The sequence below is a fragment of a genome, unplaced genomic scaffold (genome assembly GCF_019419815.1).
Source record: "Pyrus x bretschneideri cultivar Hongxiangsu unplaced genomic scaffold, Pyrus_bretschneideri_v1 Contig17, whole genome shotgun sequence".
In the NCBI taxonomy this organism is placed as follows: domain Eukaryota; kingdom Viridiplantae; phylum Streptophyta; class Magnoliopsida; order Rosales; family Rosaceae; genus Pyrus; species Pyrus x bretschneideri.
In genome coordinates this window covers 2755529-2771299 of record NW_025999468.1, presented here as the reverse complement: position 1 = coordinate 2771299, position 15771 = coordinate 2755529, and the positions used below count along the sequence as shown (strand labels likewise).

The 15771-nt window shown below is 36.3% G+C and overlaps 1 protein-coding gene across 1 annotated transcript; it reads right to left on the bottom strand.

The window, feature by feature from the left end:
- LOC125475924 (isoamylase 3, chloroplastic-like) lies at nt 1-12178 on the bottom strand. Its single transcript, XM_048581385.1, has 24 exons — nt 11877-12178; nt 11514-11568; nt 11347-11415; nt 10965-11122; nt 9582-9669; nt 9223-9459; nt 8786-8890; nt 7934-8038; nt 7297-7431; nt 7145-7231; nt 6628-6685; nt 6248-6311; nt 5332-5431; nt 4993-5093; nt 4507-4558; nt 3895-3957; nt 2976-3065; nt 2815-2887; nt 2134-2213; nt 1670-1774; nt 1499-1597; nt 1334-1395; nt 804-912; nt 1-533 (listed from the first exon to the last, which is right to left on the bottom strand). Exons 1-24 carry the CDS (start codon nt 11996-11998, stop codon nt 423-425), a joined length of 2328 nt encoding a protein of 775 aa, XP_048437342.1. The 5' UTR covers nt 11999-12178; the 3' UTR covers nt 1-422.
- Nucleotides 12179-15771: the final 3593 nt, after the last annotated feature.

Here is a 15771-nt window from a genome sequence, read left to right as displayed (position 1 = left end):
TGACCGTACAACACGAGTAATCCATGTTTCTATTCAAATACTTTGATAATTAGAGTAATTTTACATACACGAAATTAATCCGATAATTTTTGGATACCAAATAAGTTACAAGTGTTTCATTTTTTCATATTTAATTTCACTACGAACCTCATTTATTTCTAGTAATTACACGTCTTCATAGCTCCCTGCATATACAAGGTTGAGGCTGGAGGCTCCTCTTTCTTATTGGTGATTTTAACTACTCTCTACTTACTTTACTGGTCCCAGTCGCATAAGCACGCATTGCTAGAGCTGGAGGAGTTTGAGAATGCAACTAGAAAATCTTGTTCAAGATCGAAAGAACCCGAATTCTTCACCCAGCTTCCAGATAATCCACTTCATTTGGAAAACTCATCCGCAGGCAGCTTCGGAATGCTATGTCATCACTTTGCTTGAAGAAGAATTGAGGAGAAGGGGGCCATGTTGTAAGTGCCTGCAAGGCCCGGGACGCCATCAGGCACGATGTCATTGGGAGACTCCAAATTAGTGTCAACCTGGAATTCAACAAGGCTTGTATTCAGTAGAGTTTGGTAATGGATGATAATGATAGAGAAATGAACACATATGCTCCATTTCATTGAAGTCAACAACTATTTGAATCACCAGGGCTATTTACACGAGGGATGATAATAAGAAACAAAATTAACGGAAGCGCAGCAATCTATGATTTTCCAAAGGAATGCATATGGTAAAAAATGCAGATCCTTTGGTGACCAATTTCTCGAAAACAAAGGATTATGCATGGAAGTGGGGGAAAAACCAACCACACGAAACCATTTCCTCTTGACCGGTGGTGCGGGCATTGGAACTTTAATAAAATAGTCATGTGCATTGAATGCCAAATAGATGTCGCCTTCGCTATTGTCATGAAACCTGCAAAACAAAAGTTTCAGTACGTATGTTTCTGATGCATTTAACAGTCTTGAACTTATAATCTTCAAGGTTAAAGTTACTAACAAGAGAAATGTAAATTGAACAAGAAAAAAAGGAAAATGGAAAATGCTATACAACAAGCCATAGAATCAAGTCCAAGACTGATGTTAGCAGAAAGCGGAAAAAACAACGGAAAAATCAGATGCTTTTCTAGGTGGTATCTAAAGTAACAGTGCATGCTCAAAAGTACAAAACCGCATTAAGGACCAACAGCCATCAAACGTAAGGATACCTTGAAGCAAGACATGATCACTTAACAAATTACTCATCAACTCCCCTCACGCAATATCTTGAAAGGAATATTCAAATTTACAGTATCAAAAATCTGTACTTTAAAAAGAAAACAGGCATAAGTCCTTACGTAAATGCAAGGAATTTGCTCTCATAGTTGTACCAGTTGTCTTCATGCCATGTCACATCATGCTACACCAATAATTGTTCAATGAGTCTTAGAACAAGGGGATCCGTAAAGTTAAAATTCAAGCATGAATGCCTCAAAAAATAAAACAAAAGGAAAGGAGATTACTTTCTCAAGAAATGTATCACGACCAAATACACGATGTGCTTGTCGAAACTTTATGACCTCCTTGAAAAACCTGAAGTGATTGTTGTTCCGTGCCTTCAACTGTCATGCCATAAGATTATTACATGCCAGTCGTAGATTAAAGTTCAACAAAAGCTGAACAAAAAAACTTACCAGTCCCCACTGGAAATGGTTAAGAGCAGTATCATGCCCATAACTGTTGTTATTTCCATGTCGAGTATGCCCATATTCATCCCCCATCAGCATCATTGGGGTTCCCTGGTCAAGTGCATTCAGAAGCTTACATCAGCACTAAATGTGCTCAAAGTGGCATGCAAATTAAGTATATTAAAGATATCAATGTTGCCAGATCCGAAAAGAATTGTCTAGCAAGAGTACACAATCATACCAGAGGTTTAAATCTATTTACCGCCAATCAACAGGCAGAAAAAAGGCAGGACCCCATTACAAGGGTCATAATAATTTTCAATGCTTCCAGATTCGGCAAATGTCAAGTAAAAGCTGAATTTTGAGACCATGTAACTGAAGTCTGAACTTAACAAGTTTAATATAGCTCAAACGGAAAGCACGATAGCACATGCATATGATATGACACATGAAATTAGATTTTGAACAACCTGGGATATCATTAATGCCAAATGAAAGTTTTTCATTTGGCGGGAGCGAATAGCTTTAACAGTAGAATCATCAGTTTCTCCTGTCAAATAAATGTGGAAAAAATGAAATTTCAACACATGCATATAGAAACACAAACTAATGCTGCAGGGACAAAATGTAATATAATTTTTTAATTAAGCAGTACCCATTTATACATGACAATTTCACTAGAGAACTGGTACGTCCCATTTGCACAAGTTACATCTTCTCTTATAGAATATATGCACAAAACTCAAAATTGCACGTACACCACATTTATTTACTTTGTGGTTTTACATAACATGGAAATGGACAGTTCACTACTTGATACTATCATTGTAATTACATTGATTAAAACTTTATCTACCTAGGCATTTAGGAAGTTCGGTGAAGATAACAAAAAATATCAAATCTAATGCTTAAATAACCAAAGACAGAGATAGGACATGAACTTTTATTTTTAAGATGTAGAATTTGTACTTATAACCACCCCCTCCCGGGCTTCCCCAGTACACGTACTAATACAACGCTAGCTTGAAATTGAAAATGATGCATCAATTGATGCCCTGTGGCCTTGACCACAAATTTTCAGTCCTGCCAATACACTAAAGCTAGAATAATAACAAAATATATCAAGGAGCAAGCGTCGAAGTTAGCCCTACCTTCATGACCACAATTCCAGCTCAAATTATCGTTATTTCCATCATTTCCTCTTTCTCCATTAGCATCATTGTGCTGCAAAATCAACAATGAAGTGACAAACTGGATGATGTAGACTTAAATAAACAAAAAACAATTGATGCATTAACAAATGTTGAAGTACCTTGAAATTGTATGAAACAAGATCATATAGTGTGAATCCATCATGCGCAATAATAAAATTAACACTGTGATAGGGTTTGCGCTTATTCACCTGTGGAATAAGCGAAAATAATGAGAACATGTAACCAGAGCTTGCATTAAAATGTAAAACACAAATAAATAAAAAATACAACACTGATGCAGACTTGCAGTTAAACAACTAGCTAGTAGTAGAAAAAACGATGCAATGTACGTCTACTACAGGATGGTCGTACATTCAACAGAGGCCAAACAAATTCCCAGATGAAAAGAGCGAGTAAAATAATACAAATCCAGATTAAGAAGTTGATAAGTTCATAAAACAGAAGAAATAATAATTGTAGTTCAAGGTCGTGAAATCAGATACTCTACATCTTTTTATTATCCATGGTGATAGAAAAAAGAATCATAAACCTAAAAAGAGTTTTGGGGTATTGTGGAAACTAGAAAGGAAAAAAGCACATTCAATGAGCATGAGGGTACTTTGGTTGCATCAGAATAAAAAAATTTCAGTAATGTGGGTACTGGGACCAGTTTTAATCAAGATAGTTTGTGAAGAAAAATATCATTTTCAGAAAAGATGTATGGCTGCCTTAATATGAAATATAAGGCATTCTGTTCTTTTGATTGTAATGGGGTATCCCCGCGTCTAACTTCACCCGAGACGATAAAACTTGGGAGATAAGTTTTCGATCCCAGTACTGAACCCAGTTCCATGTTCAATTTTATTGAATTTTCAAGCTGGGGCAAATCATCCCAGTTGAAATTCAAAATACAGATTAGGCAGCTTAACAAGTTTGCATGGTGAACATCAACAATACCAAATTGATAGTTATGGAAAAAAAGGAAATGATAGTAAACAGAAAACAGTATAATGCAATAATATTGATGAAAAAACTTACTTTGTAAAGGTCAGCAGATCCAGAAATGCGGGTGGCAAAACTTCCTTTCATACCAGAGTCACCCTGTATAAAGGAAAGTCAATGAAAAATCTGAATATGTATATATACATATTTATTTGTATGTGTATACATGTGTGTGTGTGGCTTTATGTAATTTATAATCCAACCACACAATAAAATACAAGAAAGTGGTACTTAGAAGGTACAAATAACAACAACCATAAAATGGCAAAAGTCATGCCCAGCAAAAAAGGAAGACAAATATAAATGTAATGATTAAAGAAAGTTCATGGCAGTCAAAAGACATATCATAACAGTGTTAACACTGAACAAAATGACAATACACTAAACTTAATCCCACTCAATCAGTTTATGGCAAAGCTTCAAAAAGCATCCACTGATCCAAATAAATAAATGTATTGAATCTTATGCAAGCCCTTGCTTATCTAATTCAGCCTTTATGGATTAAAATGAGAGGAAATCCCTTTTGAGTAATAATCCATACTTGCACTTTAATATTTGTTGTTATATCAGTTCTTGTACTTTGCATTAAAGCTAAGAGCGTGGTTATGTCATAGAGCATTTAAGACGACTATCATTTCTTAAGAATACCTTTATAAATCTCCTTAAGTCATCACGATATTTCCCATTCCATTCAGCCCACCTGCATTAAGGGAATTTCATGAGTAATGGACGAGAGCCACCCAAACTTTCACAGGCATACAAGGATCTTTACAAACAAATTGGTACATCAACATTCGCATCCTTCACCAAACGGCAAACAATAAAAACATCTCATGCACAGCTCCAAACCGTACAGACCAAGAAGTGGTCCTTAAAAACAATATGAAGCACGAAAAAAAAACATAATCTAGAAGCAAAATAGTCAGATATAGGTGGAGACAATGAATTGTTACATTTTTCCGGCAAGCCAACTTTATTCACACACAAAAAATATATATATATATAAAATTAGAGGATGCAAAAAAGTGTCCTCTTTTTTCTTTGACAAGAAAGTAACATTTACTTCTAGAAATCTCAGGCTAACAGCTTCTCCCACATAACTATGATGAATTGTAAATTTGTAAAATGAATCACCTGTCCCAATTTGGAAATCTTCCAACAAGATAAAGGCCTCCACAATCCCAAGGTTCGGAAATGATTTTACATCTTGATAAGATGGCATCTTTTGCAATAGCCTGGTCCAACAAACAAGGCTAAGTCAATCCTCACACAATTAAACATCTAGAACTTCACTCATTAACTAGAAGGCAGGTCTACATGGAAAATCATATATAATTATGCCCATAGCAATGGCCACCAACTTGTAACTATAAAAGTAACAACGGACATTTTCAAAATTTCATAATAACAAAGACATTGATTTTAAAACTAGATACACAAAGCAAACTTCTGTATGGTTTGCAAATAACTTACCCTAATAAGTGGTGGTGCGTCAAGAGGAGTCCCATCTGCTCCCCGACAAAGAACACTGGTAAGGTCAAATCTAAATCCATCCACATGATATTCAGTAACCCTGAAAATGTGTAACAAAAGATGAAGTATGAAGCTTGATATGAAATAGCTATTCATTGTATAAATCAACGAATGAAGACGATTTATGAGACAAGGGAAAATATTATACTAATCATTTTTGTCGAAAAATTTAAACTTCTTACACTGGAAATTCTCTAGTGTTGCATCAGAATGTATAAAGTCCAGGCCTTTACCTCATGGCCAATTGGTTAAGGGTTGCATGCTCTAATACTAACATGACACCATAACAGGCAATTTCTCCACTTGTCCAGCCCAATTTGGCCACACATGCTCCACATCACCCAATATAATAGATCTACATGTTTGGCTGAGTCTAGCCACAAGGGCAAGGGCTTAATGAGAATATAAAATCCCAAATCGGGAATTCCAAGTCTTGCACCACAATATACAAACTTTTGGGCTTCTCTGACCATTGCCAATTAGTTTGGATTGGCTAACTTAAGTTCAACAATATTAAACAAAATTACGGGTCATTTTCACCTAAATATTAATTCATTTCCTGAATCATGGGAGAAGGTATGATTCCATGAAAGTACTAAGGAAAAAAAAAAAGGTGTTAGGGTATAGGGGGCACTAAGGCTATAGACTTTTATGTCATATATCACATTTGAATAAGTTTATAAACAATGACTACAATATTGTGTCAAATGATAAAAGACATCACAAATACAATTACAATGTTAATCGCCAGATGGATAGAAATGCCAACAGATTGAAACAGATCACAACACAATAAGTTAAAAAATATAATGTTACAATCCTTCTATGAATTAGTACTCTCTGAATTGTGTCCTACCAATGTCTTAAACTGTCAAGAATGAGCTCCATGACAACAGGATGGTTACAGTTTAATGTGTTCCCTGAAAACCAACAAATACAAAATCTTAGAACTTCAGATATTAACAATGCTAGTTTTAACATTTATTCAAGGCCAAAGTCAATCATGTTTTGCGTCCAAAATCCAGCAGTACAGTCCAAAAATTGTCACTTTCAAAGTTTACTTTGGCAAAATACATACACCTTCCCTTCATTGACAAATCAATTCCATATCCATGTGATATAATTTATAACACATTCATGCTATATAAACATTTCATACACTTTGCCTTCGATAAAACAGCACCATCAGAATTTGCAGGTAAGAACACAGTTAGTAAAGACATTTGAATTAATTACCGCAGCCAGTGTAGTTACGTAATTTGCCATTGTTGTTTACGTCCAGCATGTAGTAAACCTGTAGATGTAGTATGCATCATTTATAAAAAAAAAATCTGAAATAATACCTCGAATACTTTATTTTAAAATAGATGTCCAGTGTTTTAAAGTTGTACATCCTGCCACAGCCAGAAGTTTATTCCACAAGGGAACCGTGTAGGTCAACTCCGAATTAGAAATTGTAGGTTAACTCCAAAATTCAGAACCCTAAACAGTTGTAGCCTCCTTATTAGCAAAATTCAAGCTTAGATTAAATGAACGATATTTATAAAGACTAAAATGAATCAATTCGCTCTTATATAGTTGATTAAATTTCAGTCTTTAAGACCTAGGAGGTGCAAGGAAATTTTCTCTCTAATTGATGGCAGTAAAATCTAGTTGAGCTAAGCCTTAATTCCAACTGTTTGGGGATTAAAATACACAGTCAAGGCATGAAAATAGTGTAACTAAAATACTCATAACAGAAGTATGACATCACCTTATTATCTACGCCGCGAAATGAAGTTGTATAGGGGTTGGCATCATCAGCTTCATTAGTATGATTATAGACAACATCCAAAATGACCTGTCCAAAAGGATAAGGTTTCACAACTGCAATATTAGGAACTTTGCAGAAAAGACATACTTTACCTCTATCCCAGCACCATGCAAGGCTTTAACCATTTGTTTAAATTCCTGAGAAGCTTTAAGGGGTCCTCCACCAGCACTTGCATAGCGGCTCATAGGAGCAAAGAAATTTATTGTTGAGTAGCCCCATGTGTTTATCTTCAAAGCAAAAGAAGCCATACGCACACAGTGTTATACAAATTAGATCACTTGGCCATGGTAACAGTTAACGCTCACAGGATTTAAAAATTGGAAAAAGAAAAAATACACAATAATTATCTACAATTATTGAAAGATCATCTTGTTGAGACGCCTCAAATAACCAGCTTAAACTTTGAAACCACCTGGGGTATCCAACTTGTCAGTCAGTAGCATCTATCTGTGGCAATGACTTCATATATAGTATAGAAAATGACCTGTGATACTGATGATAGTGTCATAACATAATTTAGGTTGATGGTGATTCATTAGATGGATTTTTCTCCCGCACAATGTTGGTTTTAAGTTCTTATCAGATCCATTTCTTTATTTATCAATATACATGTCCCATTTTTAATTGCAAACATCTAGATTTTCATCTCAGACTATGAAGAGAAATTACAAAGAGCAAGGTATATATTATAAAATTCAGTAACAAATGAAGAGAAGTTGATTTAAATACCATGTGATCTCTAGGATTTGGTCTCCTCTGGAACTCAAACTCATCAAATTCGAAAACCGGCAGCAGTTCCACTGCATTGATACCAAGCTCTCGAAGGTGTGGAATCTAAAGATTAAAATGGAGGGGAAAAATCAGAGAAGTCCATCATACGTGGAACTGTAAAGGATAGCAATTTACTAGTTGAAGTTGCGATTTCAATTATTTATACGTGGAACTGTAAGGCAGTATATGTTGTCATTATTCATGATCAATCTTGAACTTGCCAAACTTTATTTCATTTAATAAATCACTAGAAGTATTCACATTGTAAAACAAATCTTCAAGCACATAAGAACCAAGGCCCATAAGACAATTTCTTCTGAGGGCATAAAGGTTCACTAGTCTTGTCTAATGGAAATCGTATCCGGTCAGAACAACTTAGCAACAAATTTGGTTTTTAATAGGCATATTTATAGGCAACTGGGCATCACTTCAGACAATTATAGAGCTCACACCAAAAATTAAAGTTCTTTTTATAATTAAAAGTGAGGCAGCAGATAAAAACCTAAGAGACCATTTTTCAAATGAAAAGGAAAAAGAAAAAACTTAGATACCATTATGCATGTCTCCAGAAGTAGCCCCTTACCGTAACTTAGTTATAGTTTTCTGGTATAAATCATGTATGGAGTGTTGCATGAAAACAGAAGAAAACAATTGAAATTTCAAAAAACAAACGTAAAATGTTATAAAATCAAGTTAAAGAAGGATAGAGTTGAAGGGAGCAATCAGATAATTGATTCAGATATTGCACTTTGTATTAAAATGCTATTAGATAGATAGATTCTCATTCTTCTTGGTAGAACCAATTAATACCTTCTGGATCACACCAAGGTAGCTACCACATATATCAGGATCCAAACCACTGGATTCATCAGCTGTATATGCACGAACATTCATTTCGTAGATAACAAGATCCTTCTGAAAAAACAGCAGACAACATACAGGTTGAGATGTGATGCAATGTATTTTAAGTCTACATGTAACTCAGAAACAAGATGGAGCATCTAATGTTTAGTTGGGTAAAAAAAAATGAAAATATCATTAATTAGAAAATTAACTCATATCAACTATGAGCATATAAATAATACAGATATTAATAAAAATGCATTCAGTTATGAGTTTTCTCATAAACCATAAGATGTGATGTTGAGGGGAGAAAGAGAACTATCAAATTTCCATCTGATTGAACAAATGTATCAAGACCACAATTTATCCTGTTCACTGCATGACAACCGTACAACCATATTTACCTCAGGTATATTTGGGAGCTTGTAGTTGTCTCCCCAGTAAAAAGGCAAGCTATCAAAATCATAAGTTCCAAGAAATTTAGATAACTTTTTTGTGGTATCTCCAAAAATTCGACGGCCTTCAACTAGCTTTGCGTAAGGATCCACAAGCACAATGCTGCTGTCAAATCGATGTCCCTGATGCCAACCTCGTGGCCCATCCATACGATAACCATAAAGAACATTGCTCCTCGGCAAATCCTGGGAAGAAATAATTTCATTATCATGAGCAGTGTGTGTACAAGCAAAGAACTAACGCCATCATTAAATCAAGAACATCTCAAAGACAGGTAGTGCTTTGAGTAACCTAAATCAAATTCTACCTGGATACATATGTGCCAAATGTCACCGGTCTTGTTAACATTACGATCCAAAGGCAGCTCCATCATTCCACCATCCAGCCCTCCAAGCCTTACCATGACAAAATTATATTCATTAAAAGCATCAGTCAACAGATGAGTACATCTAGTAACAACAATATATAAACTGAGCATTTTAAACCAAAATGCAAAAAACGAAGAAATTATTTGAAAGAAGACTTTTTTTATAGGACTAAAAAGAAAGAACGAATATCTCCAAAAAGGCTGCAGAAGATGTCCATTATCCATCTACATCAAAACTACAGTTGGAACTTAAAAAAGAAACGAAGTTACATTCAGATCAAAGCTCCCTCTAACGAAGAAAACATGTCCTTGGAGAAGTTGAAAATCTACTTTTTTCCAGTTTCCTATAAGAAAAACTGATCTAATTTGTTTCAAACAATGGGAAACTGCCGCCAACAAGCTGAGATAGCACAAAACAATAATTGCCCTTGTGTTAGCCTAGTACTAAAGCAAGCTTCCACCGAGGAATGAAAATTTTTAGGCCAAACCCCGGCCACTTCAAAAATATTACTGTTCTACAAATCCCCGCCTTGGGCCACCTAAGAGCTAGGCGGTTGGCCACCGCCACAATTAATCCCTAGGCATTAAAAAAAATACGAAAGGGTGCCTAGACCCAGGTCAGGTCATTTCGGGGCAAGTGGATCATTTATGTAGGAACCTTCCTAAACCCGCCTAGACCACCTAGGTCGCAACTCTCACTTAGACATAATATAGATAACTTCCATTTTGCATTTTACTTTTTTCAAATAAATTGTTAGAGACTTGTTGGAACTTGGATTAACACTCATTATATTCACGTTCCCCTATTTTCAATATGTTCTACTACTTTATAATTTATATGTCATTCTATTTTGCACTTTATGTCTTCTAATACAATTATATATTTTTTATAACTATAAGTAGACATGTATTTAAATGTTATATAATAAATTTAGTTAAAAATTAAAAAACTGCCCTGGCTCGCTTAGGCACTAGCCCCTACCTGCTGCCCAACTAGCGCCCAGCGCCTTCTCGAACCTTGAAAAATATGCATAAACCTAATCCATATTTGCATAGTGAATGGAGTCAATGGACAATCTGAAAAAAGAATGATGAATTCTCTCAACCGCTCTTTTACAAAAAGCACACAATATGGAGATACATAAAGGGCCTTCATCCAAGTCAAATTTCAGCCCCAATCCAGGCCTCAAGTTTCAGTAATATTGTTAAATTGTCAATCTGCAACATAACAGACCTGGTATTGTATACAGATGTACAGAACTACATATATACGTGAGTGTACAAATATATTAACCAACGAACAAAATGGTACTACAATGTTACCTCTCTGGAAATGATAAGCATAGTGTGACAGCAGTTGCATGCTGTGAAAAGATAGCAAAATTTATCCCACTGTCAACTTCTGATACACCCAACGGAAAAGCTTGACCCGGGAAAAGCTTCCATGATGGGCTGGATTCTGACAGTTGGGTGGCTTCTTCCTATAAACACAGACAGTGAACACATGAAAATGTGAAATATTCCCATTCTGGCATTGCCAAGGAGTTGATTGAGGAAAAAAGTCATCAATCAGTTTCTGGCTCTCAAACATAGATGAATCATCACTGTTTTAGTATTGTATTTATGAATATTACATAATTTGGAAGTTTCAGCCAGCAGATATAGAAGGCAAAAGATATGATCCTACATGAAAAGAAGTAACTACCTCAAGTACACGTTCTTGAGCACGCTGACCGTAAGCACTGGCTGTACTATGCCTGGCCCCATTCCTGGTCTAACCTATGCCAGAAGTCCATCCATATAATTACCAACAATGCAAAACCAAAATAAATACAAAGTTCGATTCCCTGCATTATCGAAAGATAAACATGCCTTTCTGACAGCTCCTTGCTGATTGCTACCCGATGCATGTTTACTCCACTTCAATCTAATAAACCATCAACGCCGAAATCAACAATAACCCAAATGATTCATCACAAACCACTATATTTCCATAACATAAAATACTGGTACTTGCACTGCTACAAATACATTTTGGTGTATTTCTGTATGATATTCTTTAAACTTGAAAGTTGAAAAGTAATCATTTTTATTAATTTAAAACAAAACCCACCAAAGCTTTTTCGTTAAAATGGACCCCAAGAGCATAAAAAATGAAAATTCAAACCAACAAACTGAAAATTCAATCAATCATATAAAAAAAATCAAGAAAACAGAGAAGTAAAAGAGAATTACCCCATTTCAATGACAGGAGAAGCCACTGTGCATGTAGCACTAGTGCGAGATGAAGGGGGAGAAGCAAAGAGAGGGAACATGGAGGTATTTGAATCGTACAAATGTGGGGTTCGAAGCATCATCGATCTTTTTGTTGGGATGCAAAGTGTTTGATAAAAGTTGTGGGAGAGAATATTGAGAGTCAAAAGGGAATCGAATTTTCAGAGAAAGATGATGGATCTGAGAAAGTTAGGGACAAAAGGAGAGCACCATTTTAGTGACGTTTCGATTGAGCTAAAGCTGAAGCTTTCATCGCAGGGAATGGAAGTCGGATAGTGAGAGTGGGAGGATGGAGAGAGAGAGAGAGAGAGAGGATCAACTACCAAGAACGGCATAGAAGCGGGATGCTTTTTCATGTCTGCCACGTGAACGGATACGAGAGAGTTGGGTCAAGTTTGATGTTGCAATCGACACGTGTTCGATAACCTTTTTTAACATCATTTTTATTTCTTTTGATTTTTGTACCGACTTAGTTTGTGATATTTTCTTTTGATTTTTAGAGCACTTCCACCTTTAACAAATGTGTTAATTCAAAGTCTATATTTTAGGTCACCCTTCCAAAACCCACTCCATCCCACTCAATAGGTTGGCCCAAAGTGGAGGCCGGCTTTGGCTCAGCACATAATGAACAGAGCAAGAGTCTGGCTTACATGATGTCAGGCTGACATCAGTCATGTGAATTTCTTTTTTTTGCAGCTGGTGCGTGGGATACACGCTCACGTGAACAGGCGTTTCAGCATTAAAAAAATAATAAATAGATAAAATTTTAGATTTTACTGTGGGCCACATGTCTATTTTTAAGATGTTGGATTTCATCCTTTTTGAAATCTAACAATCTAGATTAATTAACTTAATAAAAAAATTATAAACATTGTTTAAAAATATAGAAAGAAATAAAATATTTTACACACACACACACACACTTAACCATCTTTCACAAAAATTGTACTTTCAGAAAATGACACGTGACGTGACAAGATTGGTTAAAAATTATATTTGAAATTAAAAAATAAAATTATTTTATAAAAAAATGTGACATCCCGTCCCGAAATTATCTAAAACGTGCATGGGAAATGACATTTTTACCCCTAGTTGTTTACGTTATGTTTTTGGTTGTTTTGTGTGGTGTTGGCCAGAGTTGGACCACACACACACACACTGTCCCTTTTCCCTTTCCCTCTGTCTTTTCCCTGTCTCTCTCTCTCTCCCGAGTCCTCTATCCTTCTTCTTCTTCCTTCGAACTCGTACGGACACACACACAACTACACTAAATCATCACAAATCGAGGAAACTAAGGGCACAGTCGTGATCGTGAGGTCGAGGGGAGCACGATCATATCATTTTCAGGTGAGAAACCAGTCGTTTTCACGTCGATTTCACAAGCTCCGATTTGAGCACTATTCATGCAAACTTATTTCTTCACGTTTTTGGGATTTTGAAGCTCATAGGTGGCTTGGTGGGGTCCCAAGGAGTCTCGGAGTGACTTGTTGGACGAAATTGGACGTTAGAGTCACCTGGTTCGAAGTTGGCCGGTTTTGGTTAGTTTGGACAGGTAAGATCGCGTGGTTTTTAGCCTTTGAAACTTGTATGGACGTGTTCTACTAGCTTAGGGCTTCAATTTGGTGCAAAAATCTTGAAAAATGGTTGAGAAACGAGTGAGAAAACTCGAGTTGCAGGTTTTCCAGTTTTCCGGCGCCGGCGACGGCACCGGAGAGTGAACGGAGAAGGAGACGGAATATTCCGTCAGATTTGACGGAATATTCCTGACGCCGTTGACGGAATCCGTTAGAAATAACGGAATATTCCTCACGGCGTCAGTTGACGCCATCTGTGTGCACCGCACGTGCCTGCGCGTGGCCGGCGCGTGCGGCGGAGGAAAATTTTTCTAAAAATATGGTTGTGATCCTGAGGTTGTGTAGAGCACGTTGGTATATTCATTTGTCCATTTTGAGCAATGTATGAGAAGTTATTACAAAAGGAAGGTTATGTGCTTTATAATTAATGTTTTTATAGTTATTTCGCATATAGGTGATTCCTATCCCGAGGACGAGCGTGCGCACTCGAGACAGGGGGGCTACGACCCTTCCACATACCAGTGAATGGGCTTTTGATTTCCGTATATACCTATATACATATAATTCCCAGAAATTTATATAAATGCTTATCATTATTTGCATGCCATTCCTTTATGTTATTGGTTGATATGCATGATTAGTGGCATATAAGTTGATTTATATATTCATTCATATGTCATATATATATGTTGGTGCTGTGGAGGCATAGGTAAGTGCCAGGTAAGCGTTATTTAACCTTTGCATTAAATAGTGATTTGAGGTGCTTAGAGAGCTCATAACCTACACCCCCGGTGTTAGTGCTCCCGCCCAGAGTAGGGTACAGTCCTTCACATGTCGTTCACCTCCCGCACCATACGCTCAGCTTGGATCCAAGTTAGGTGCACAGTCCTGTCGTACAGACCACTTTAGGTGGTTTCGACTAGTAGGTGACCCGCGATTATTCGCACAGCCTTCACGTGATCGTAGCACTAGAGCGTTTATATGTATTACACACAGGCTTGTCGTACAAACCACTATAGGTGGTTCCGACTCGTGGGCAGGTTTAGTTATTGAGATTGAAATTTGAGCTCTAGATTCAGCCGAACAGGTCACTTTAGGTGACTCCGGCTGCCAGTGATATGTTATTGATGTGATTTATACCTGAGCACTTGCATATCTTTATGAGGCTTTAAGATGGCATACCTTGAGCATGATTGGCATATTTGTACATACGTATATATGTTTATTTTCTGGGAAGTATACAGGTTTTACGGCGAGGGGTTAGAATGTATTTTATGAAATGGTTTTCAAAGAGCTTTGTTTTTGCCCACTCACGCTTTTGTTTTGCGCCCCTCCAGGTTCTAGTAGCCAGCAGTTTCGGTGGTTTTCCCAGAGGGCGTCCCGGCATTTCTGACAGACACTTATCGATGTAGGGTCACCTTCGGGTGTACTATTGTCGTATCATTTTCTTTGGACTGCTGTAGTCTTTATGCTCTGAATTCAGCGTCTCACTTATGCTAGCACTTATCTTATCACTTGTTGTATGCTAGTAGTTTTAAATTATTCGTACTTTTATATTACTTCTTTTAGCTTCCGCACTGTGCACATGGCTACGTCACTTCCACGTGACGGCCATCATGCCCTGATCTCGGTCGGGGTGTGTCAAAAAATATTTTAATTTTTAAATTTTTTAATTTTTTAACTTTTAATTCTTTTAATTCAACGTGAGCCCAAATTCACACGTGACATTCAGTCATGGTACATTTAGGCGTCACGTCATCAGTTAACGGAGGTTCTGACGGAATATTTAACAGATGTATGAAAATGTCTCAAAATTATGACTTTAGTACCAGACTGGGACGAAAAAAACTTCATATATGAAACGTTGAAAACTAAGAAATTTCAGGTAGCAAACTAAAATTAATCCCTTTCAAAAATCCTAACTAAATTATACAAATAGTTTATGTGTTATTGATCTTTTGTAGTTAAGTCCATTATCAACCTCAATTCGCGTAGAATTTTTACTTTTTAAATTGTCACCAGTTTTTTTTTTTTTCTTGATAAGTTATGTGCAAAAGATGATTTTTTTTTTTTTTTTAAATGTCACTGTTAGATGTTAAATGGTAAATTACATTTGCACTCTCTAGTTTGAGTCAAGTACAGCTTCATACCTAAAGTTTAAAACATTGCAATTTCATACAAAAATTTATGGATTTATTGCACTATTATACATCTGTTAGTCAATCTGTTAAATAATAACTTGAAAAGTATGAAATTCATATTTACGGTGATATGGAAGTAAA

Coding starts and splice junctions, on each gene's coding strand:
- LOC125475924 (XM_048581385.1), bottom strand. CDS start 11,998: ATGATGCTTCGAACCCCACATTTGTACGATTCAAATACCTCCATGTTC. Junction 11,569..11,876: donor TCTCCTGTCATTGAAATGGG/GTAATTCTCTTT, acceptor ATGGTTTATTAG/ATTGAAGTGGAGTAAACATG. Junction 9,460..9,581: donor TTTGGCACATATGTATCCAG/GTAGAATTTGAT, acceptor ATTTCTTCCCAG/GATTTGCCGAGGAGCAATGT.